Here is a 26,325-nt window from a genome sequence, read left to right as displayed (position 1 = left end):
AATCAATAAGTCATTCCAGAAAGGGGTAAAGAAGATGTTACACTATTTAATCTTGTATCACACTGTTTTGTACCATGTATAGCACATGATCAGAACACCACCCAACAAGTACAGATGTAGTTAGCAAAATGGTAGCAACCTCAACTCTAATGTCATGGTTTGGACAGTGTTCTTGCCCTGCACTCACAGGGTTAAGTGTACGTGGCCTCTTTCTGGATCTGAGAGGGGTATTTATACTCACTCTTTACCAGGGTTCTCTGTAAGCTATACTGTTGTTCTGGCTGTGAGTCTGACCCCTGGTGTGCTTGTATACTGCATAGCTTGTTTGCTTCCCGTGAATGACCCGGTCTGTCCCCTCACTCTGTACTCCGTCTCTCATGTTGGTATTATTGTCTTTTCCTGTTCTGACCTCCTGGCTTGGCTATCGTTACTTCGTTACAGTTTGTCCCTATTGTACCGTCTATTGCCCGTTCTGGTTTCCTGATCTATTGCTACGTCCTGACTATCCATTCTGTCTAACCCATTGGTACTGTCGTGCTATCTTGTGCTTTGACCCTGGCTTGATCTGTTTTCTGTCTCTGTCTATGCCTCTTGGTAACATTGTCCTGTAGTTCCCCTTCTAGGAGTTTTCCTCAGCTCCTAGCTCTCTGGAGTTTAGACCACGCCCTCAGCAGTCACATGCTTCAGGTCCTGTGAGCCTGGAGCACGCATCGTCACCACTGCTGCCCCACTCCACAGGTATCTTTTTGCACAATTTTGTACTCAGGACACGCGCACTGGCTCAGTGAGCAAGTGCAGTGTTCCTGACATCTAACCTGCAAAGAGTGGAAAACATTGAGGGTACGTGCACACGCTGCGGATTCTGCTGCGGTTCTGCAGCGGATTTTGCCGCTGCGGATCCGCAGCAGTTTTTGCTGCGGTTTACAGTACCATTATTCCCTATGGGAATTAAAAACCGCAGTGCAGACGGTGCAGATTTTTCCGTGCGGTTTTTCTGCGGTTTTGAAACCGCAGAAAGAATTGACATACGGATTCCGCTGCGGTTTGCCATCTCCTCCATTGAGGAGATGAAAAACCGCAGGGCAAAACCGCAGAGCAATCCGCAGGTGAAACTGCAGGTCTTTTGACCTGCAGATTTACCTGCGGTTTTTACAAAATCCGCACAGCCAAATCCGCACTGCAATCCGCAGCATTTGCAAGTACCCTGAAACAATTTTATTTTATAATTTTTTTAATTAAGGGGTGACAAAGGAGGCTTTGATTTACTACTTTTTATTTTATTCAATGTGAGAGACCCTATCACAGTGATCAAAAGGAACCAATTGTAAAAATTTGCTGTTATTGCTGGGTACCAGCTGGCAAGACTAGGCAGGCTCACTGCGCATGCGGCCTCCATTTTTTTTCATGAAGATGACACAGAAGGCTGGGGGACAGAGGAGGAGGATCCGCAGATGGCAAAGGTATCTCTTCTCTGATATGCTAGATCATGTCAGATAAATACTTTTTAAATATGACTTTATTTTTGTGATCGCAGTTAATTGGTTAATAATGGTGATCATGTAATGGGGACGATAAAAACTAATGATGCTCTCCAGGGTCTCGGCTAACCCAACTAGCCCGAGACACAAGAGATTTTCCGACGCTGGGGGGCACTATACTCTTATTTCTCAGGGTAGTCAAAAAGCAGCGCTGAGGAATAAGTTCCTTTAACGGCTGCCGTTAATGTGCACACGTAGCGGAACTCTCGCGGAAGTTACCGCGAGAATTCCAAAATTCCATTCCGCTGGAAAATTGCATTTTAAATTCCCGCGATTTTCCCGCAGAAAAACTAGTGATTTGCAAGCGGAATTAGCTTGCAGAATGCTAGCATTTTCCAAGCGATCTGGAGCATCGTTTGGAGAACTGATTGACAGGTTGGTCACACTCATCAAACACAGTGTTTGACGAGTGTGACCAACTTTTTACTACTGAGGCTGCCTATGCGGCATCAGTAGTAAAAGATAAAATGTAAAAAATAATTAAAAAAAATCAAAAATATTGTCATTCTCACCTTCCGACATCCCGCGCAGCCTTCCCGTCTCTCTCCACGCTCCCGGTCCCAGTAATCCTTTGCGCGAATGACCGTGAGACGTCACGCTCCCGAGACGTCATCGCAAATGACCGCGAGACGTCACGCTCCGTCGAGATCTCGACGTCATCGCGGTAATTCTCGCAAAGGATTACTGGGACTGGAAGATGCCTGGAGCGTGGAGAGAGGCAGGAAGGCTGCGCGGGATGCCAGAAAGGTGAGAATAACAATATTTTTTATTTTAATTCTATTTTTTACAGGGATATGGTACCCAGAGCCCGGAGGACAGTCTCCTCTCCTCCGGACCGTGGGTACCATCCAAATGTTCTGCTTACGTTTCGCATGGTGGGCACATGTAGGAAGTAAGGGGAACAATGCAATCCTATGGGTGCGGGATCGCCGCGATTCCGCTAAATTAATGAGCATGCAGCGTTTTTTACCGCAAAGCGATTCTGCTGTGGAAAAAAAGCGCAGTATTGGCACAGCATTGCGGAATCCCACAGGATTGCATGGGATGCTTATTTTTCACTTTTGCGCGGCAAAATTGCGCGTTTAAAATCGCCGCGAAAATGCAAAAAAAAAACGCGACGTGTGAACTCAGCCTAAGAGTTGTATCGGTGGTCGTTAAGGGGGTTTTTGTACTTGTGGTTTAAAGAGTTGTAAAAAATATTCTTGTTCAGGTATTCAAATAATTGTTGCAGCTGTTTTTCATAATATGTGGGGCCTTTTTAATGTTGTCATACTCTCTCTCGTTTTTTTTGCCACTATCAGGTGATATCAGTGGGAAAATAAATAAAATATGTCTGTTTTTCACATTTTTTTTTTTACTTTTTTTATGAACACAAAGGACAACTGAAATAAATGTTACAATTTGTTGTCCCCTTCTGTAAGAATTATGTTTCTATACCAGACAGGTTTATTTTACCGATAAGCTAATAAGAGTGATCTGGACTGGTAGAACGTGACTGCAGAATAGCGGAAGGGTATTTTTTAGCTATGTAAAAAAAAGGCCTAATCAGTAAAGACCCAACTAGTTTTAGCTCTTTCAAACCCACAAAGAAAGTATCTGCTTTTGTTTTCTTGAATGTTATAGCTCATAAATATGAAATGGAATATAATAGTCCCTCCAATAATTTATGCAATGTTTAATCAATGTGCCATAGATGTAACTGATTATAATTAGAAATGGGCGGACCTCTGGATCTTCGGGCCCGGAGTGTTCTGCCGAACAGTTAAAAAAAGTTTGAGTTAGGGTACAAGAACAATAGGCTGGGGGGAGCAATATCCATTGCCCCTTACCAGCCTGAGAATACCAGCTTTAGCTTGGCTGGTTATCAAAAATGTGGGGGACCCCATGCCTTTTTTTAAATAATTAAAAAAAAACAGTGTGGGGACACCTCTATTTTTGATAACCAGCCTTGCTAACGCTGACAGCTGAGAGTTGCAGCCCTCAGTGTTATGATTAGGTAACCGAGTAGGATAGCAGGGAAATAGGCTAGGCAACCAGATAACCAGAGAGGTTGGCAATCTAGCGGATTGCAGACCCCTAAACTGACAACACAACTAGAATTAGCCGTGGGACGTACCTATGATGCCCTAGACCCTCGGCACAGCCAAAGAATTAACTAAGCCTAAAGAGAGAAAGGGGAAAGCTCTATTGGCCCGAGTAGAACCCCAAAGGAATAGATAGCCCCCGAACATATATAGAACAGGACAGGAAAGGGTACTGTCTGCAATCACACAAAAAAAACCCTAAGAAAAAATCCAACACGTCTGATATGCAAAAATACTGAGGCCACATGACCTCTCCCCCACTAAATCAGAACTCTGGTGTGAACTGAATGCAAAACAAAAGATACTGATATAACAGGAGATTATAAATACCAGAAAGACTGACATGAGCTGTGGCATATGGAACAGAGTCCAGCACAGGTCCCAGTAGGGAACAAGGCTGAACTCACACCAGCAAAGCAGAAATCAGAGAAAAGCAAAAAATGGATCAAATGCAAAAAGATTCAAGCAGACAAATAACTTATCTGAAAGATGCAGGACAAAGCAGGAGGCAAGCAGACTTCCAAAATGCTCAGGAAGAAAACCAAATCACCGGCAACAACTCAGGGAAGGTTGCTCACTTAAATCTCTCCAGTCTGTAACACCTGACCTCCAATCATCCGCCTCAGGAGATTGACTTCTGTCAGCCAGACCAGCTCCATTACCAACAGCAACCACCAGAGGGAGCCCAAACTCAGAAGCCAGGTCAAAAGTGTTCACAACAGTACCCCCCTTGAGGAGGGGTCACCGAACCCTCAACCAAGCCACCAGGCCGATCAGGATGGGCCCGGTGAAAGGCGCGAACCAATCTCTCAGCATGAATGTCAGAAGCAAACACCCAAGAATTATCCTCCTGACCATAACCTTTCCACTTGACCAAGTACTGGAGTCCCCGTCTAGCCAGATGAGAATCTAATACCTTCTCTACTTCATACTCCAGATTACCCTTAACCAATACAGGATCAGGGGGCGCAGCCATGGGAACTACTGGCTCCACAAACCTTTTCAATAAAGATTTATGAAAGACGTTGTGAATCTTAAACGTTTCTGGAAGAGCCAAACGGAAAGAAATGGGATAAAGGATTTCCAAAATCTTATAAGATCCAATGAACGTTGGTTTACATTTTGGAGACGCAACTTTCATAGGAGGACAACAAAACCATGTCACCCACTTTAAACCGGGGACCATTAGTCCTATGCCGGTTGGCAAACCATTGGGCCTTCTCCTGAGAGTGAGACAACTTATCCACTACTTGATCCCAAACTGTTAGGGATGGCGGAACGCACCAAATATAAATAATAGGAGGTGCGTTCGCCGCCCGGGGTCCACTGTGCGGTAGATGTAACGACCGCTGCTAGCCGATGGCAGACACGCTAGGTGGCGTAGTAGTGCACTCGGGTTATGTCACCCGAGGGGCTAGGACAGACTCTGTTTAATCACAGAGACGCCCTAGAGTAACTAAAGTATGAACGCTGGGCCTGTTTGCTTCACAGGGCTAACCAGCGGGTGGCGTCGCAGTCGCGAACGCCAGCTGGTACTGCTGATTGCAGTGCGGCGGTGCCGAGGATCCGGACACTGTCGGACGCTACTGTATGGTGCGGTAAGCAGAGTGGCGCTAGCTTGCCACTGCCTGGCGCTGACCTATGAACACACTCTGTCACCAATCATAATATCAGAGGGTAGGGATTTCAAATGAGTCAGTCACCAGACACATGCATCCATCACCATTCACACATAGCAAGATAAGTCTAGACTAGTGCATGGTCGAGCCGCCATGCAGGCTTTTTATAGTCATGCGCTTCCGGGACCTTCCAGTACCCTGGGAAGGACCAATCAGATCCGACACAGGACCTGAACATGTGACCCCTGCTCTCCACTGAGAGGTCACCTTGCGGGCATGCCCAGTAGCACGGCATGAGGACTTAGCCTCTGGAGCGGTTCCCTGCAGAGCAGGTTGCACTACCATTGCTGCACCAGAGGTGGCAGCAACATACAGGCTCACAGAACGAGTCTGAACAGGACACCTGGCTTGCCGTGATTGCTGAGCAGGTCCCTGAGCGGTCGGAGCAGGATGAGAGACCGCTGGATGTCTGGCTCTGGATTCCTGCTGTGCAGTGTCAGGAATCCGACCCCTAACATGGCCCCCCCTGAGTCTCGCTGCGCTCAAAGGCGGCAATCAGGAGTGGAGCATGGATATTCTCCACTGGCTCCCAGGTCCGAGCCTCCGGTCCATGATCCTTCCAATCCACTAAATAAATTTTTTTTACCACGGACAATCCTGCATCCCACAATGGCGTTAACCTCGAACTCGTCAGATGACAAATCTGATGACCTGGCAGATGACTTGGAGAACCAGGCCATATGAACTGGTTTGCGGAGGGACACATGGAAAACGTCCGAAATGGCTAAATGTGGAGCAAGAGCCAGGCGGTAGACCACCGAGCTAATTCGCTCGAGGACCTTGAAAGGTCCAATGTATCGCAGCGTGAACTTGGGGGACTCGACTCGCAGTTTGATATTTCGAGTAGAGAGCCACACCATGTCACCGGGGGAGACGCTTGGAGCGGGTCACCGATGTGTATCGGCAGACGCCCTCATTCTTTCTTTAGAGGCCCGAATAGCATCCTGAGTGCGATCCCAAATGTCACGAGCCTCCACTGCCCAGTCTGCCACCCTGGAGTCAGCGGAGGACACTGGCATCGGGACAGGGACGCGTGGATGTTGGCCGTAGTTCAGAAGAAAGGGCGTCTGACCAGTGGAATCAGCCACTGCATTGTTCAGGGCAAACTCAGTCCATGGTAGCAAGGATGCCCAGTCATCCTGCCTGGCAGAGACAAAATGCCGTAGGTACGTGACCAAGGTTTGGTTGGCTCTTTCAACCAAACCGTTCGTCTCGGGATGGTAAGCGGAGGACAGATTGAGCTCGATGCTGAGTATATTGCCGAGCTCCCTCCAGAACTGAGATGTGAACTGTGTACCTCGATCACTAACAATTTTGGCCGGCATACCATGTAGGCAGAATACGTGCTTTATGAACAGTGTGGCAAGACCACGAGCGGAAGGCAAGCGTGCTAGTGGCACCGAATGCACCATTTTAGAAAAATGGTCGGTGACCACCTAGATGACTGTACTGCCACTGGACTTGGGCAAACCAACCACGAAGTCCATGCCAACTATCTCCCAAGGTCTATCTGCCACTGGCAGAGGATATAATAGCCCCGCCGGCCTCTGTCTAGAGGGTCTGTTCCATGCACACGAGACGCATGCCTGCACGTATTCCTTGACATTTCGAGCCATATGCGGCCACCAGTACGACCTAGCAAGGAGCTCTGTGGTCCGCTTATTGCCAAAGTGACCACCCACTCTAGAGGCGTGTGCCCAGGCGAGAACCTCCAGCCGTAGCTGAGGTGGCACCAAGGTCTTGCCCGGTGGCACTGACTCGAGAGCAACTGGACCCACGGTAGTAAAACTCTCCGGCGGGAGAATTAGCCGAGGCTCAGCCTCCCCTTCTTCCGCAGAAACTACCAAGCGGGAGAGAGCATCTGCACGGACATTCTTCTCCCCTGAGAGATAATGCAGGGTGAAGCGGAAGCGGGAAAAGAAGAGCGACCACCTCGCCTGACGAGAGTTCAAGCGTTGGGCCGTCTGTAAGTAGACCAGATTTTTATGGTCTGTATATACCTGGAAGGGAAACCGAGCTCCCTCCAGGAGATGTCTCCACTCAGAAAAGGGCAACTTCATGGGTAGCAGCTCCCTGTCACCGATGGAGTAATTCTTTTCCGCTGGTGAGAAGGTCTTTGAGAAGAAGAAGCAGGGATGCTTCCGACCTTGAGCATCCTTCTGGAAAAGGACTGCTCCTGCACCGACGGAAGAGGTGTCTACCTCTAGGATACACGGCTTATCCACATCGGGACAATGTAAGATGGGAGCGCCAGCAAAGTGGGATTTTAAAGACGAGAAGGCCTTGGAGACCTGTTCGGTCCAAGCATTAGGGTTAGCTCCTTTCTTCGTGAGAGGAATCAAAGGAGCAACCAGTGTGGAAAAGTGAGGTATAAATTGGCGGTAATAATTGACGAACCCTAAAAAGCACTGCACCGCTTTGAGTGAATGGGGTTCCAGTCAGTCCATTACCGCTTGCAGTTTGGCCGGATCCATAGCCAACCCCTGGGCCGAGATGATGTAGCCCAGGAACGGCAAGGACTCCTGCTCAAACTGGCACTTTTCCAGCTTGGCAAAAAGGGAGTTCGCCCGTAGACGGTCGAAGACCCTGCAGACGTCTCTCCGGTGGGTGGTTAAATCAGGCGAAAAGATGAGAATGTCATCCAGATAGACCACCACCGAGGTGAGAGCATGTCGCGGAAGACGTCGTTGACGAAATCCTGGAAGACAGCAGGCGCATTGCAAAGGCCGAAGGGCATGACCAGATATTCATAGTGGCCATCTCTGGTATTAAAGGCTGTCTTCCACTCGTCTCCTTCGCGAATGCGGATCAGGTTGTATGCCCCCCGTAGATCTAGTTTCGTAAAGATCCGGGCCCCTCGCGACCTGTCAAATAGCTCAGAGATCAGCGGGAGAGGGTATCTGTTTTTGACTGTTATGGCATTGAGACCTCTGTAGTCAATGCAGGGACGTAACTCTCCGCTCTTCTTCTGTACGAAGAAGAACCCTGCGCCAGCCGGTGACACCGACTTTCTGATAAAACCCCTAGCCAGGTTCTCCCGGATATATTGAGACATAGCCTCTGTCTCAGGGAGTGATAGTGGGTACACACAGCCTGTAGGAGGTTCAGTGCCTGGCATAAGGTCTATCGGGCAATCGTATGGACGATGCAGCGGGAGCGTCTCCGCAGACTTCTTAGAGAAGACGTCTGCGTACTGATGGTAGGGCTTAGGAAACGCAGAGAGATCTGCAGGCACTTCAGTGGAAGCTACCTGAACACTGCCCCTCAGGCACCTTCCCTCACAGTCCTTGCTCCAACCCAGTATATGAGGGGAATGGCAACGAAGCCAGGGAACTCCGAGAAGCACCTGGTCGATGCCATCTGGCAAAATGAGCAGGGACAGAATCTCACGATGTGAGGGTGAGATAGAGAGACCAGATGGAGCTGTCTTGTGGGTCACCTGAGACGGTAAAGGTGCGCCGTTTACCACCCTGATGGTCAGAGGTTGTGGCAGTAACACCAGAGGGATAGCGTGTTTCTGGGCGAAGGTCGAGGACATAAAGTTCCCCTCGGCCCCGGAATCCACGGTAACCTCTGCCTCCCAGGTGGAGGACTCACTATCTAATGTGCCCCGGAATACCGGTTTGGGTGAAAAGAGTTCCATTCTGGACTGACCACCACCTATGGCCACTGGACGTGGTCGTTTTTTCGACCGCTGAGGACACGTGCTAGCCGAGTGACCAAACTGTCAGCACTGGTAACAACGTGCGGAGCTTCGCATCGGACGTGGCTTGGGGCCGGTGCGAGTCACCTCCATAGGTTCGGAGGATGAGAGCTCCTGTGCAGGATATCTCAGCGGCTCGTTGAAGGTGGGAGCCAAGTTAACCCTTCGTCTGGATTGCGCACATTCCAGCCCGCGCTCCGTAAACCGGAGATCAATGCGGGTGGAGACGGCAATCAGTTCCTCCAGACTTGTGGGAACCTCTCTGGTAGCTAGAGCATCTTTGACGTGCTCAGCTAACCCCCTCCAAAACACAGGGACTAATGCTTTGTCCGGCCACTCTAATTCGGAGGCCAGTGTCCGGAACCGGACGGCATAATGGCTAACCGAGAGCGACCCCTGTGTTAGGAATAATAATTGGAGGGAGGTATTGTGCGTGATCCGTGGTCCCAGAAAGACCTGCTTCAGGGCCGCGAGGAACTGAGCAGCGCCCTGAACCATGGGATCACCACGTTCCCACAATGGCGTAGTCCATTCTAATGCCCTGCCAGACGATAGGGAGACAATAAACCCCTCCTTAGCCCGCTCTGTAGGGAACCGTGCAGCCAGTAACTCGAGCTGAATAGAGCACTGGCTCACGAATCCCCTACAGGTGGCGCTGTCACCCGGAAACTTGTCGGGGAGTGGGAGGCGAGAAATTGTCGGCATGGGCGTGAGTGCGGGCACGCGTGAGACAGCCTCTGCAACTGTCTGAGCAGCAGCTAGCGCAGCATTCGCAGCAGAGGTGGTGCTCTCAATAGCCACCAACCTGCTCTCCAGCTGCCAAATGTAGCTCTGCAGCTGCTGCAGGTCTGCCATTGCCAGCCAGACCCTGGTGCTAGTGTAATGTTAGGGACGGCGGAACGCACCAAATATAAATAATAGGAGGTGCGTTCGCCGCCCGGGGTCCACCGTGCGGTAGATATAACGACTGCTGCTAGCCGATGGCAGACACGCTAGGTGGCGTAGTAGTGCACTTAGGGTTACGTCACCCAAGGTGCTAGGACAGACTCTGTTTAATCACAGAGACGCCCTAAAGTAACTAAAGTATGAACGCTGGGCCTGTTTGTTTCACAGGGCTGACCAGCGGGTGGCGTCGCAGCCGCAAGCGCCAACTGGCACTGCTGATTGCAGTGCGCCGGTAACTACTGCCGCTAAGCAGCGGTGCCGAGGATCCGGACACCATCGGATGCTAGTGTATGGTGCGGTAAGCACAGTGGCGCTAGCTTGCCACTACCTGGTGCTGACCTATGAACACACTCTGTCACCAATTGTAATATCAGAGTGTAGGGGTTTCAAATGAGTCAGTCACCAGACACATGCATCCATCACCATTCACACATAGCAAGATAAGTCTACACTAGCGCATGGCCGAGCCGCCATGCGGGATTTTTATAGCCATGCACTTCCGGGACCTTCCAGTACCCTGGGAAGGACCAATCAGATCCGATGCAGGACCTGAACATGTGACCCCTGCTCTCCACTGAAAGGTCACCTTGCGGGCATGCCCAGTAGCACGGCATGAGGACTTAGCCTCTGGAGTGGTTCACTGCAGAACAGGTTGCGCTACCATTGCTGCACCAGAGGTGGCAGCACCATCCAGGCTCACAGAATGAGTCTGAGCAGGACGCCTGGCTTGCTGTGATTGCTGAGCAGGTCCCTGAGCGGTCAGAGCGGGATGGGAGACCGCTGGATGTCTGGTTCTGGATTCCTGCTGTGCAGTGTCAGGAATCCGACGCCTAACACAAACATTCTCTCTACCACAGAATCAACACCTGGACAGGCTAAAGCCTCTACCTGCCCTGTAGAAAACCAAGGATGAAACCCGAAGTTGCAGAAAAAAGGAGACATCAAAGTGGCAGAACTAGTCTTATTATTTAGAGTAAATTCAGCCAAGGGCAAAAAGAGACCCATCATCTTGATCAGCAGACACAAAACATCTCAAATAGGTTTCCAAAGTCTGGTTTGCTCTTACAGTCTGCCCATTGGTCTGAGGGTGAAGCGCAGAGGAGAAGGACAACTGAATTTCCAGTTTAGAACAAAAAGCTCTCCAAAATCTGGAAACAAACTGGACTCCTCTGTCCGATACAATGTTCTCCGGAATACCGTGCAAATGAACCACCTACCGTAAAAACAAAGGCACCAACTCAGAAGAGGATGGCAACTTCGGCAGTGGTACAAGATTGACAATCTTGGAAAATCTATCACAGATCACCCAGATAACAGTCATTCTCTGAGAGACAGGGAGGTTGGAAATAAAATCCATTGATATATGGGTCCATGGTCTCCTGGGCACCAGCAGTGGCAGTAACAATCCACTTGAACGAGAACAGGGTTTGGACCGAGAATAAGTCCCACAGGACTGCACAAAATTCCTGACATCACGAGGTAAGGCCACCAAAAAGACCGACTCACCAAATCTCTGGTACCAAAAATACCAGGATGACCAGCTAACGCGGAGCAATGAATTTCAGACATTACTCTTCTCCTCCACTGGTCGGGGACATACAATTTCCCCATAGGGCTTCGTTCAGGTTTGTCCTCCTGAAATTCCTCCAGGGCAAGTCTCAAATCGGGTGAGATGGCAGAAAGAACTACACCCTCATTTAGAATGGTAGTAGGCTCGGTCACATTAAGAGAATCTGCAAAGAAACTCCTAGAAAGGGCGTCCGCCTTAACATTCTAAGTGCCCGGAAGAAAAGAGACCACAAAATTAAAATGCGTGAAAAACAAGGCCCACCTAGCCTGTCTAGGATTCAAGCATTTGGCTGATTCAAGATAAATCAAATTCTTGTGGTCGGTGAGGACCACAACTTGATGTCTAGCTCCCTCCAACCAATGTCTCCACTCTTCAAATGCCCATTTCATGGCCAACAATTCACGATTCCCCACGTCATAGTTACGTTCAGATGGGGAGAATTTTCGAGAAAAGAAGGCACAAGGATTCATCTTAGAAGTCACAGGATCTTTTTGGGACAAAACGGCTCCTGCACCAATCTCAGAAACATCTACCTCCACCTGAAATGGGAGTGAGACATCAGGTTGCCATAGAACCGGAGCAGAAATGAATCTCCACTTAAGCTCCTGAAATGCTGAGACTGCCTCTGTAGACCAATTCACCACATCAGCGCCCTTTTTGGTCAGATCAGTCAGTGGTTTAATAATACCAGAAAAATTACTTATAAATGTACTGTAGAAATTAGCAAAACCCAAAAACCTCTGGAGAGCCTTCAAAGAAGTGGGCTGAGCCCAATCATATATGGCCTGTGTCTTGGCCGGGTCCATTTCAATAGCAGACGGGGACAAAATGAATCCCAAAAATGAAATCCTCTGTACACCAAAGAGGCACTTCGATCCCTTAACATACAGTGAATTTTCCCTCAAAATCCGGACCACAGTCCGGACATGTTCCACATGAGAATCCCAATCACTGGAAAAAATCAAAATATCATCCAGATAAATGATCAAAAACGTATCCACAAAGTCTGGGAAAATATCCTTCATAAAAGATTGGAAGACAGAAGGGGCAATAGTGAGCCCAAAAGGCATCACCAGGTACTCAAAATGTCCCTCCGGAGTATTAAACGCCGTCTTCCATTCATCCCCGTGCTTGATGCGAATAAGATTATACGTCCCCCTGAGGTCAAGCTTGGTAAACCAACAGGCACTTTTAACTCTGGAAAATAAATCAGAAATCAGGGGTAATGGATACTGATATTTAACAGTGATTAAGGGAACGATAGTCAATACATGGCCTTAATGAACCATCTTTCTTGGCCACAAAAAAAAACCTAGCACCTAAAGGTGAAGAGGATGGTCTAATATGACCTTTCTCCAATGACTCCTTGATATAAGCTCGCATAGCATCATGTTCGGGTACTGATAAGGTGAAAAGCCGACCCTTGGGAAATTTACACCTGGGCAATAACTCAATTGCACAGTCATAACTCCTATGAGGAGGCAAAGACGCAGACTTACTCTCACTAAATACATCAGAAAAATCAGCCAAATAGTCAGGAACATCATGAGACTGGGGAGAGTTAGAGAAAACAGGAGTGTCACTAAGAACACATTGACAACCCCAACTAACCACAGACACAGATTTCCAATCCAGAACAGGATTATGGGTCTGCAACCAAGGAAAACCCAGTACAATAATGTCATGTAAATTATGCAACACCAAAAATTTACAATTCTCTTGGTGGTCCAGGGCTACCCGCATTATCACCTGGGTCCAAAACTGGGGTTTATTCTCCGCCAAAGGGGTAGCATCAATACCCCTTAAAGGAATAGGAGTTTGCAGGGGTACCATGGGAAAACCACAATGCTTGGCAAAGTCAAAATCCATCAGGATCGGGGCTGCTCCTGAATCAACAAAAGCCTAAAGCCCCCGTCACACACAGCGAGATCGGTCTGTGACAGCAGCTGCAGCCATTATTTCACGAACGTGCTCCCTTGTGCGAGTTCGAAGTTGGCGTGAGGTTAAGTCTATAAAGATTTTTTGACAGCCACAGGTGTCATAATATATCACCTGTGTTGTGGTACAGGTGATGTATTGTCTTATTGAGAATTGCTGAGAACCATCAGCTGAGGTGAAAGTGTTGGTTCGCATGATGTTTTTGCAGGCCACACAACTCCCACAAGGGAAGCATCCTTGTGGTGGACCCTTTGAATTAAAAGGATTTTTTACCCGCAGGGTATAGGGACTATGACAGGGTATTTAAATGGGAACCCGGGATCATTAAAGCCACGCCCCCTGAAGAAGGTTAATACATCGAAACCTACGTCGGTGTCTGTTTCTCCTGCCCTCACGATCGGAAACATGACGTGTAATTGGCTACTAATGATGTACTACTGCTGATTTAACTATTTCAGCTGTCCTGCCATGTGTTTTTACATGTTTATTGGACTTGAGTCCCACAATACGCCCCAGTGTCCGGTGCACCTCTTGTCTGTGTGATGATCCTATGTTTACTGATTCTAAATACTCTTATTGTGATTACACCCTGGGGAGCCCTGAACACTGAGGTCTAGCATTATGCCTGTTACATTTGGGATTACTTTTGTCCATATGAGACTGGCATGATTAGTTGCAGCACACATTTTTTGTCCCACATGCACTTATTGTGACGGCAGGTCACTTAAGCCTCGTTCTAGGGTATTGAGGTCACTTTAAACTACATATGTACCCTCTTTTTCACATAGTCTCCTCACATATGTAATATAAATGTCTTTTTTGCATATATTGACATTTTATGTCATATTTTATGATTAATAAAATGTGGTACTTTTGTACAGTAAACTAGCATAGACTCTATTCCTCCATTTTTTCATGATTTATCCATGAGTCGCTGCTGTAATGCAACTTTCTTTCTCTTAAGAAAAGTGGTAATTATGCCACCAACAACTAATTAATTATGGTTTGGAGATTTGTTATATTATCTTTCTGTTATTAGCGGCAGCAGGCGTAGGCTGATGGGAACAGTAGTGCCATCAGCCGATGGTAGTGACCAGAGGTAAACTTTTTACCTCCGATCACAGCTGCGGGCTCATTTGAGAGCATAGGAACCGTGGCTGGGAGACCAGCGGTAATGATTTTGCTGCCGATCAGAGGCAGTGTTTGCCGCACTGTCATGGTGAAGTCATTGTTTGGTGTCTGTGCCCGAACAGTAGGTGTTCGTTATGGGCACCGAACTTTACTATTTGGGTTCGCCCATCTCAAAATTATAACCCTTAGTAATACTGCTAAGCTATGTTTTACAAGACCTCAAAAGAATTACATTGGTTATAATCTATATATATATAATTGCCTTAAATTGTCTGTCATCCACTTCCGTCTGGATGTCCCCCGAATCCCACAATCCACCGCGCCGACCAGAAGTACGCCGACCGCTATATTGAAATACCCCAGTGATGGGTGTTCCAATATGGTGCCCGATGGTGGTACCAGGACCACCAGCGGGACACCGATGGGACCCCCGCCGCCACTGCCGGACCCGCTGCCGATGGACTCCCCCGCCGCTGCCTGCCCACTCACCTCCATCAAAGCCGGCAGGAAAGACCGCGGCTTGTGGCCTGTGCACAGGCCGCAAGTCACGGTCTTTCCTGCCAGCTGGCCGCTGCCAGGCCCCCCCACCGCTGGACCTGCCGCCACTGGACCCCCCACCGCCGCCTGTACTCACATACACGCACATGTATTCACATATACACACACACGTATTCACATACACACACACATGTATTCACATACACACACGCGTATTCACATACACACACGCATTCACATACACACACATACTCACTCACACACACACGTATTCACATACACACATGTGTACACATACACACACACGTACACACACACACGTATTCACACACATATTCACATACACACACACTCACATACACGTATTCACATACACACACACTCACATACACGTATTCACACACACACACGTACACACACACGTATTCACACACATATTCACACACACACTCACATACACATATTCACATACACACACACACATACTCACTCACACACACACATATTCACATACACACATGTGTACACATACACACACACGTACACACACACGTACACACACATATTCACACACACACTCACATACACGCATTCACACACACACACGTACACACACACGTATTCACACACATATTCACACACACACTCACATACACGTATTCACATACACACACACACATACTCACTCACACACACACATATTCACATACACACATGTGTACACATACACACACACGTACACACACACGTATTCACACACATATTCACACACACACTCACATACACGTATTCACATACACACACACACACATACTCACTCACACACACACATATTCACATACACACATGTGTACACATACACACACACGTACACACACACGTACACACACATATTCACACACATATTTACATACACACACACTCACATACACGTATTCACACACACACACGTACACACACTTCCCTCCCGATGAGATAGCATCGGGCACACCTCTAGTAATATATATTAGCATAAGTTCATTGTTAGTTTGTGAACCTGGTATTCTGACTTTCAGTCTAAGAATCCAGAAATAGATTTATGTACCTTCACACTCGGGTATATCTTCTGTCCATTGGCCAGTGGAGCTACATGCTGTTTTTTTGGGCCCCTTTATTTTCCATCCTTCTGAGCAAATAAATTCACAGGTGGAGGCAAAGCTGTTCTCAGCCCATGTATGATTGCATGCAAATGATCCATTCTCAGGAGGACTCAGCGCTTCACATGTAACAGCTGCAATAGATGTCAGCCATTAATATGTTGGTTTAATACCTATGAATTTGCTAGATACATTAGCTGTGAAAAAAGTGAGGTAAAATGGATTTTTAGATAAAATTTAAAGTGAAAACCAAATCCTGTCCGAAATATTACTGATTAAACAAGTCTAATTTAACGCCTTAGTGACAGAGTCAAATTGCTACTTAATGACCAAGCCAATTTTTACAATTCTGATGACTGTCAATCTATGAGGTAATAACTCTAGAACGCTTTAATGGATCCCACTGATTCTGAGAATGATTTTTCGTGACAAATTGTACTTCATGTTAGTGGTAACATTTCTATGAAATTACTTGCATTTATTTATGAAAAAATACAGGAATGTGGTGAAAAATTTTAAAATGTTGCAATTTTCAAGCTTTTCATTCTTATGCCCTTAAATCAGACAGATATGTTGTGCTGTTAGCTATATGGTTTAATTCCATCTATTGTGTTTGTTGTACTTTGCTGCCATCTACTGGCCATTGTTATATTATGTTCTTCATGTGTTATTACTGAATTTACCCATAATGCTTTCTTTTCTGCAACTCCTCCTATCTTTATCTCATTTCCTTCTTCTTGGTCAGTGCCAACTTGGACAACACATGATTCAGGACTGGAGAAAGGATTCTTTTGTGACCTCTAACTTCATGTTTCTAACTTGTAGTACTAACTCATACCTCATCTTCATAATCTCTGATTTCTCACCTCATCTCATCAAGGTACTGTGAATAAAACCTGTTGCATTCATCACTGCATCATCCTTCCGGACTAATCACGTATAGCTCATCAGGAATAGTAGCACAAGTTAGTGAGTCAACGCTATCTGGCATTGCTTATACAGAGAATCATGTTCACATCCCTCAGACACATCTCACCCATGTACATCGGTGGCAGAATGTATGTCACATAAAATACTTAATAAAGAATATTTCTCCATGTCTACCACAAAATTTGTTATGCAATTTCTCCTGAGTATGCTGATAGCCCATATATGGGGAAAATCTACTGTTTGGGTGTATGTCAGGGCTCACAAGGGAGGGAGCACCTTTTGACATTTTGAAAGCAACATTGGCTGGAATCAATGGTGGCGCCATGTCGCGTTTGGAGACCCCCTTATGTACCTAAACAGTGAAAGCAACCCCAATTCTAACTCCAACCCTAATTCCAACACACTCCTAACCCTTATCCCAACCCTAACCATAACCCTAACCACAAACTTAACCCTAACACACCCCTAACCCTAATCCCAACCCTAACCCTAATCCCAACCCTAATCCAAACCCTAGCCCCAACCCTAACCCTAACTTTAGCCCAACTCACTTTATCCCAACTCTAACCCTAATGGGAAAATGGAAGTAAATAAATTTTTTATGTTAATATTTTTCCCTAAGGCCGGTTTCACATTTGCGCTTTATGGCGCAGCGACGACCTGCGCACGGCCGCCGTTAAGCCCCGCCCCCTGATGGCTCCCTGCCCGCCCCTTCCGGTCATTGCCGCCTACTAGTGCACATGGATGCTTGCGATCTGCGCACCCTATCTTTAGCATAGGGTGCGCAGATCGTGCGCTGGCCGTGCGCTAGCAGGATTTTGCCGTGCGCTGCGCAGTGCGCACTTTTGAAGGTGCGCCCATGTGTGCCGAACACAGCATGTTGCATTTCGGCGCACCTTCAAAAGTGCGCAGCGCACTGCAAAATCCTGCTAGCGCACGGCCAGTGCACGATCTGCGCACCCTATGCTAAAGATAGGGTGCGCAGATCGCAAGCGTCCATGTGCGCTAGTAGGTGGCGATGACCGGAAGGGGCGGGCAGGGAGCCGGCAGGGGGCGGGGCTTAGCGGCGGCCGTGCGCAGGCCGTCGCTGCGCCATAAAGCGCAAATGTGAAACCGGCCTTAGGGGGTGATAAAGGGGGGGGTTCATTTACTATTTTTTATCACTGTTATAGGGTCTATCAGAGTGATCAAAATGAACCTATGGAAGAAATCTACTGTTACCGAGTGCCAGCAGGCAGATCTCGGTGGGTGCACTGCAAATGCGCCCGCCATTTTCTTCCCGGAAGAAGATGCCGGCAGCCATGGGACGATGCAGGAGGGTCCAAGGACATCGGGAGGTACTGAGGGGGATCAGGGGACCCTATTTCTCTCTCCTCTGATGTGCTATCACATCAGAGGAGAGAGAAATTAAATGGAAAATATGACTTTTTTTGCAGTCACCATTATACCATTAATAGCGGTGATCACAACACAATACAATCGGTAAAAAGCGACCCGAATCATGTTCTCTGGAGTATCAGCTACACCCAGTAGCCAAGACCCTGGAGAAATTCCAAATCTGGGGGGCGCTATAACCTTATTCCTCAGCGTCGTTAATTAACGGCGCTGTGGTTTAAGTACCCTTAACTGCCGCTATTAAAATGCGTATTGGTGGTCATTAAGGGGTTAAATATCTATATAATTTTTATATAAAGTTTCTTTGTACTATGTTGTAAAGATGTATTTTGCTTCTGATTTCTTGAATTTGTGCATTTTTTGTTAGACTTAGGTCATGTTCACACGTTCAGTATTTGGTCAGTATTTTACCTCATTATTTGTAAGTAAAAACCTAAAGTGGGTGATAAATACAGAAGTGGTGATGTGTTTCCGTTATAATTTTCCTCTTATTGTTCTATCCTGGTTTTGGCATATAAATACCGATATAAAATACTAATGCTGTATAAACGTGGCCTTAGAAGTTTATTCTCACCTTTGCAAATTAGCTTCTGTACATAGGACAGGTTAACAATTGACGACTGCTGGGGGCTCTGCCGCTGGTCCCCCCACCAACCCAGAGTATATGGCTTGCTATAACCCAATTGACTGGAAAGTACACCGCACTTGTCTATTTTAGGCAATCTCATAGATAATGTATGGAGCAATCTTTTTATCTTCTTTTTATTAGTAGAATTAGAGCTAAACATGCAGCTATCAGTTGGCAATGCACTTTTAACTCTTCATAGGCCACGCCTATTTTCTGCATATAGGACCAAAATATTTTTTTTTCTTTTCCTTCTTCCCATTCCAACAACCACAATTTTTTCATATTTCTGGCAAAGTAGCTGTGTGGAAGCTTGTTTTTACAGGATGAGCTATATATGTAACTTATACTTTCTTATTAAATGTTTCTGTCAGCGAATGGCTAGAAAGCCTACATTTCCACGTTGAGGATTTGATAATTTTTTGATATTATAGATTTTCTGCACCTATTAGGTAAATTAGGTTACTTGCAACTTTTTCATTTCATTTTTGACAGTATTTTATTTTACATGAGTTTTTATCAATTTTTGATGCTGCATTTTTTGTCTCTTTGTGTATATCTTGTTTTAAATAAAACTTCTTTGTTTATGATTAGGGATGAGCGATATTGCCCGATATCGTATCAGAATTCCGATTTCTGATATTGAAAAAATATCGGATATCGGAATTTCCGATTTCCAATATCAATGCAAGTCAATGGGAGAGAAAAATCGGAATTACAAAATGACCACTACAGTGCTATATAATGGATAAAATGGAGGGGAAACACCTCAGGATAATGGGGAAGGAGTTTGCAGAGGCAGAGGAGCAAAAAAATCGCTAGAAAAATGCACAGAGCGAAAGCTGTAGCAGGAAAACATCTTCTTAACAGCGGTGTTTTTTCTTTGGGTTAGGATTAGTTGGGGTAGGGTTAGGGTTTATGGTTAGTAGGGTAAGGGTTAGGGTAAGGGTTAGGGGTACAGGATAGTTAGGGTTAGGGTTAGTGATTTTACATTATTAAATTAAAACTGCCGGTGGTGGTGTCAATATGCCCTTTGACTGACATGTGTCTGCGTTCAGTTCACCTTGCTTTGCAGGGAGTTTCCAGGAGCACCACATGGAGGATCGGATACACTCCCTTTAAACCATGCTTAGTCTTCTTCTGCTGAGTATATTACTGTTATTCAGTAATTCTGCATATTGATATTCTGCTTTTGGTTCATGTACATCTGCTCCTACTGCTTCCTAAACCTCTGTCTATGGTTATCCTGCTATTGGCTGGTCGCAGAATGTCCCAAACCCAGAGGAAATACGCAGAAGTAACAGTAGCCACAGGAACTTGAGAGAAAAAGCTGGTGAGTCTGGAACCCGTATAGGCAGAAGAAATCAGCATAAGAGCCAATGGAACTAATGGACACCAGCTGACGTTACCGGAGGCCGATAACTAAGCAGGAGGTAACCTGTGCCAGAATGCACTACCAAGGACCAGCGGACGTTACTGGAACTCGGATACTAGCAATCTGAAATATAATCCTTCAAGGGTTCTCAAATAAACTCATATATTAAATCCCTAAAACGATACTTTATTGTTTAAAAACCACAAATGTGGGCTATTTGCACCTTTATGGGACACGAATTATCGCAGCATCAGGCCTCCTGATGAGCCCTGGAAGGCGAAACGCGTTGAGGCATTAACTATTTGATGGCAGGTGGCGACAAACGCAGATAAGAACCGCTGTTGCAGCTCTGCGTTCCCTATATATTTCTAACAGTGGGAGACTGTTGATGGCCTTTATAGTCATTTTTCAATCATCTTTCTGGGCTATGGCTTATTATTGAGTCAATGTAAAAGATGCCTTTCTCGGTTATGAATCTTTTGTACAAGATTTAGGCATTATTTGAACTGAGTCATCCCACTGGGTTGCCTTATGGCTGTCTGCTTTTTTGTGGGACTTTAATATGACCACCTAATGCCATGTGTGTTCTAAATTTATTTTAACCTCTTTTCTTGGGACACAGGGTCCTCTATAGAGTAGGTTTGATCTCTGTTTAGAATTAGGGGTTCCCTTGTATCGGGTAGAAGGGACCACTAGTGGCTGTAGGGTTTGTTAGGGCCCCCAGGGATAGCCATCGTGAGCGGGGGCGCCACAACGTTCCCCCCTTAGGGTGCCAACCTCCGCAGCCAGGCAGGGTACAGCTTAGTAACGAATTAGGGACTCGTAGGGGTTACCTTAGTGTGGGCTATGTTTGAACACTAATTTTCAACTTCTGTCACATTTTTTCTGGTGTGTACCACATTTGTGGTTTTTAAACAATAAAGTATCGTTTTAGGGATGGAACTCGGATACCACAAAGGAGGGACCTAAGCCATTGACTCTACTGAGAACCAGCTGACGTTACTGGAACCCAGATAAGCAGCAGAAGGTAAAAGTGCCAGTGGCTGTACTGGGCAACAGCTGACATTACTGTAGCCCGGATACCACAATGTAGTAGTAACATAAGCCAAAAGCACTGCCGAGGAGCCCAAAAACCCCCCACAAAGACGCAAGTTCAAGAGCAAAAAGACAGGAGTCCGGGGACATCTCCATCTGTCTTCTTTTCTTGGGTCTTCTGCATCTGTCTTCCTGTCTTGGGTCTTCTGCATCTGTCTTCCTGTCTTGGGTCTTCTGCATCTGTCTTTCTGTCTTGGGTCTTCTACCGGAGTAATGTTTTCTCGGCAGAAGGTGCAAGAGCCACATTTGCCCCCGCAACCTGGACACAGTCTTCTTTACTCCGCAGTCGCAGCAGGGGAGGAGGAGGGCCTACTGGCACTGTCTAGACCAGCCTTGAGTACCAGGTCCCGGAGTCCACGTAGGGGGCTCCTACACTGCCGACACCACGGATAACAGCAAACTGAGCCGGAATGATATACGGCGGGGGCGTGGAACAGTGCGGCGGACACAACCGTGTAACGGCGAGCGTTGTCGAAACACGGATTGGAGAAGGAGGTACCCGTGCCCTTGGGCACTCCCGAGAACCAGCTGGCGATGCTGGAACTCGGTATACCCCTCGGGGGAGGCACCTGTGTCCGCACTTCACTGCCAGGAAACAGCTGGCGTGGCTAGATCCCGCCTCTTGTGCTTCTTCCTATAGGTGTTTGGCATCTGTCGTCCTTTTTTTCCACTTTGGTCTAACAAGGTACAGCTGGCGTTACTGTTGCCCAGAAACACAGCATGCTGTGAAAGTGGCAGTCACGGAAATGGGCACTAGCTGGCGGTACTAGAGCCCAGAAACACGGCATGCTGTGAAATCAGCAGTCACGGAAATGGGCACTAGCTGGCGGTACTAGAGCCCATGGAAAACAGTTTGAGGTGAAAGAGTCAGTCACAGAATGAGGAGCTAGATGTTGGTAGTAGAGGCCAGAGCACTGGCATAACAGATGACGCTGTGTGCAACATAGGTACATGACAGAGCATGCATACTGCTACCAACCATGCATGTAACCTGTCTACTCTGGCCCAGGGCAGCAAAAGTCACCAGAAATCCAGGCCTGGTTCATTTTTAGGAATGTAAGCCGGTCCACATTTGCAGCGGATAGTCTGGTACGTTGGTCTGTTAGTACATTGCCAGCTGCACTAAAGACACGTTCAGAAATCACACTGACACCAGGACAAGCCAGGACCTCCAAGGCATACTGGCTAAGCTCGGGCCATGTATCCAACTTGGAGACCCAAAATTTGAAGGGGGCAGAACCATTCTGAAGCACACTGACAGGAGTGGAGAGGTATTGTGCCACCATGTCACGGTAACGTTGCCTCCTAGTGCACTGCACTGTCTGTGCTGATGGTGCCCGAACTGTTTGCGGGTTCAGAAACCGTTGGAACAGGTTGGGTATACTGAACCTGTCAGTAGCAGATGTACTGCTTCTGCTACCGGCTTCTGAACGGATTCCGCTGTGCCCAGGACGCACTGAGGTGCCTGCTAGTGCACGCGCATCACTGTTATGCGGTGGAAAAGAGTACATGAGTGAATTAACCAGTGCATCTTGGTACTCCTGCATTTTATGCGCCTGGTTCAACGGTGTAATTAGGCTTTGAAGGCTGTCCTGGTAACGTGGATCTAAGAGGGTGGCCACCCAGTAGTCATTTGTGTGGAGAATACGAGCCACGCGTGGGTCGTTTCTCAGACACTGCAGCATGAAGTCACTCATGTGCTGAAGGCTGCCAACTGGCCATGCATCGCTGTCACCAGCTGGAGGAATGTGCTCTGGCTGCTCTGCATCACCCCATCCACGCTCTATCTGGTGACTACTAGTAGAGCGCTGTGTACTTTCCTCCTCTGGCTCATCCTCATAGTTCTCCTCATCCTCCTCGCTTGCTGTGTCCTGCCTGGACCTTTGTGAGGCACCCACAGAGCTTTTTACCAACCGGGCCGATGAAGATTGCCTGGTTGGTGCAAGTGTCTCATCATACTCCTCCTCCTCCAGAGAAATCTCATCCCTTAGTCCTTTAAGTGATGATTCTATAAGGCATATAAGGGGAATAGTCAGGCTGAGTAGGGCAGCATCCGCGCTCACCATCAGAGTGGAGTCCTCGAAGCACTTCAAAATGGTGCATATGTCCTTCATGGATGCCCACTCTGTGGTTGTAAAGTGGGAGGGCTGAGATGTGTGTCGCCTACTTTGCGCCTGCTGCAGCTGCAACTCCATAATTGCAGGTTGCTGCTCACACAACCTCCGCAGCATATGCAAAGTCGAATTCCACCTGGTGGGGAGGTCAACAATGATGCAGTCCTCGGGCAGGCCCAACTGCGCTGCATGGCTGAAAGGCGCGATGCAGCCCTGCTTGAACGCTGCAAATGAGAGCACTTGTATCTGACTTTGTGCAGCAGCTCCTCAAGGTCAGGAAAGTTCCTAAGGAAACTCTGCACCACCAAGTTTAGGACATGGGCAAGGAATGGAATGTGAGTCAGACCACCTAGGCCCAGAGCCGTGACCAGGCTTCGGCCGTTGTCACACACCAACATACCTGGCTGGAGGTTGAGCGGCGCAAGCCACATGTCGCTCTGCTCCTTGAGCGTGTTCCACAGCTCGGTTGTGGTGTGGCTAACATCACCCAGATAAACCAATTTCAACACGGCCTGTTGATGTTTGGCCGATGCAGTGCTGAAATCGGTTGTTGTGGTATGTCTGGGTGCAGGCGAGTCTGACGAGGAGTATGAGGAGGAGTCAATTTGTACGGAGGAGAGGCCTGCAATCCGTGGAGTTGGCAGGACCCGCGCACTTGCACTGTCTACTTCAGTTCCAGGCTCAACTACATTTACCCAATGGGCGGTGATGGAAATGTAGCGTCCCTGGCCATGCTGACTGGTCCACGCGTCGGTGGTCAGGTGGACCTTGCTACTAACTGCATTTTGTAGCGCATGCTTAATTTTACGCTCCACATGCTGTTGCAGGGCAGGGACGGCTTGCCTGCTGAAGTAGAAGCGGCTGGGAAAGCTGTATTGTGGGATTGCAAACCCCAACATATCGATAAAGGCTGGCTTGCTCACCAGCCAGAATGGTAGCATTTCCACTGCAAGCAGTTTGGCAATGCGAGAATTCATGCCCTGTGCTCGTGGGTGGTTTGCCGAGTACGGGCGCCTTTTCTCCCACACCTGTGTGACAGATGGCGGAACACTGGATTGGGAGTGTGAGGATGCCAGCGATTGGGATGCTGATGCTGACGAAGTACAGACAGTGTGCCGCCGTACAACACTGCCTGCAGATGCACCCTGGCATACTGGTGTGGAAGCGGGAGCAGCTGTTTGCGAGCTGGAGTAAGAGGTGGCCGCTGTGGCTGAAGAGGTGGAAGGTGGGGAACCAGCTGCAGGTGGCAAATCATGTTGGGTGTGATGCTACCACTCCACAGGGTGCTGTTGTGAGTTCATTTTTCCCTTCACCAGTGAGGTCTGATGAACTCCCTCTTCTGGCGAAGGAAAGTAGTGAGGCTGATTACCAAACAGCTGAGCAGGTAGATGGTGACTGGGTCACAGGAACTGATGACTGGATATAAGGCAGCCGACGCCCTGCTGCCTTGCTGGTGATTTTCCTGCTGGATTCTTGGAGACCAGTCTGATTTCTGCTTCTCAAAGCTAAGTTTTGCTCTGCCTTTTGTACACTTTAGTTCTGGTTTTGTTTGCCTTGTTTTTTGGAGTTCAGCCATCCCCGGCCGGGGGTGAGCTGAATTCAAATTTTGTGTCTGATCTGTTGTTCTCTGGCTCTGTCTTCAGAATATACCTGAGTGCTGATATAGTCTTTTTGAAGCCTAGCGACTTCAGGGCCTGTTTCTCCTATCAGTCTGTTGGTACATTTTTGGATAGGGTTTTTGCAGATTGCAGACATCAGCTTTTCTATCCTGTCCTATTTAGTTAGCTTGGGCCCCATCATTTGCTCAACCTATCTTTCTATCTGTGTTAGTGTTTTTCATCTTGCTTCACAGTCATTATATGTTGGGGCTGCCTATTGCTTTGGGGTCTGCTCTGGGGCAGTTTAGATTTCCCCTTTCTGTCTTTAGGCTAATTTAGTGCTCCGGCTGTGATCGAGGGGTCTAGGGCACCGTAGGAACCCCCCACGGCTACTGCTAGTTGTTGTGGATAGGTTCAGGGGTCTGCAATCTGATAGCTGCCAACTTCTCTGGTTTTCTGGACTTAGCTATTATTTTTGTTTTTTCCTCCTTCGGTGACTCATCCATAACAGAATCACCAGCCATACCGCAGATCCTAGGGTACTCAATAGCAGGAAAGAATTGTAAAAAAAAAAAAAAAAGAAAGATGTATATTTTTTCCTCTATATCTCTGAGGCCTTAGAGGGAATTTTTTTTCTCTCAATGGAGATGAAGCAATTGTCTGATCGTGTGGAGCAGCTCGCTGCGGAAGTGTGGGGAATTTCCGCCTATCTTACTCATTCACATGCTGCTGAACCAAAGATCCCTACTCCTGATGTGTTTTTTGGGGATCGGTCTAAATTTTTGAATTTCAAGAATAATTGTAAATTATTTTTTGCCTTGAAGCTCTGAACCTGATGGACTTGTATTTTGCTAAACGTTGTGGATTTCCTATGACGCCTTTGCGGACGCCTATCCCTTTGAGGGGTATTGATGCTACTCCTTTTGCGAAAAATAAGCCTCAGTTTTGGACCCAGGTGGTAATGCGGGTCG

At 47.5% G+C, this 26,325-nt stretch overlaps 1 protein-coding gene across 1 annotated transcript in view; it reads right to left on the bottom strand.

Moving 5' to 3' along the window:
• LOC141067361 (L-selectin-like) overlaps positions 1 to 26,325 on the bottom strand; it is a 297,474-nt gene that overhangs the window by 83,128 nt on the left and 188,021 nt on the right. The window contains exon 6 of the mRNA XM_073558054.1: positions 16,171 to 16,356. Within this exon, the coding sequence (XP_073414155.1) occupies positions 16,171 to 16,356 (186 nt within the window). The remainder of the gene's footprint in view (positions 1 to 16,170; positions 16,357 to 26,325) is intronic.

The sequence above is a fragment of the Dendrobates tinctorius genome, unplaced genomic scaffold (genome assembly GCF_039654945.1).
Source record: "Dendrobates tinctorius isolate UK_male_01 unplaced genomic scaffold, ASM3965494v1 ptg000012l, whole genome shotgun sequence".
Taxonomy (NCBI): domain Eukaryota; kingdom Metazoa; phylum Chordata; class Amphibia; order Anura; family Dendrobatidae; genus Dendrobates; species Dendrobates tinctorius.
This window is presented reverse-complemented; position numbering and strand designations above follow the sequence as displayed.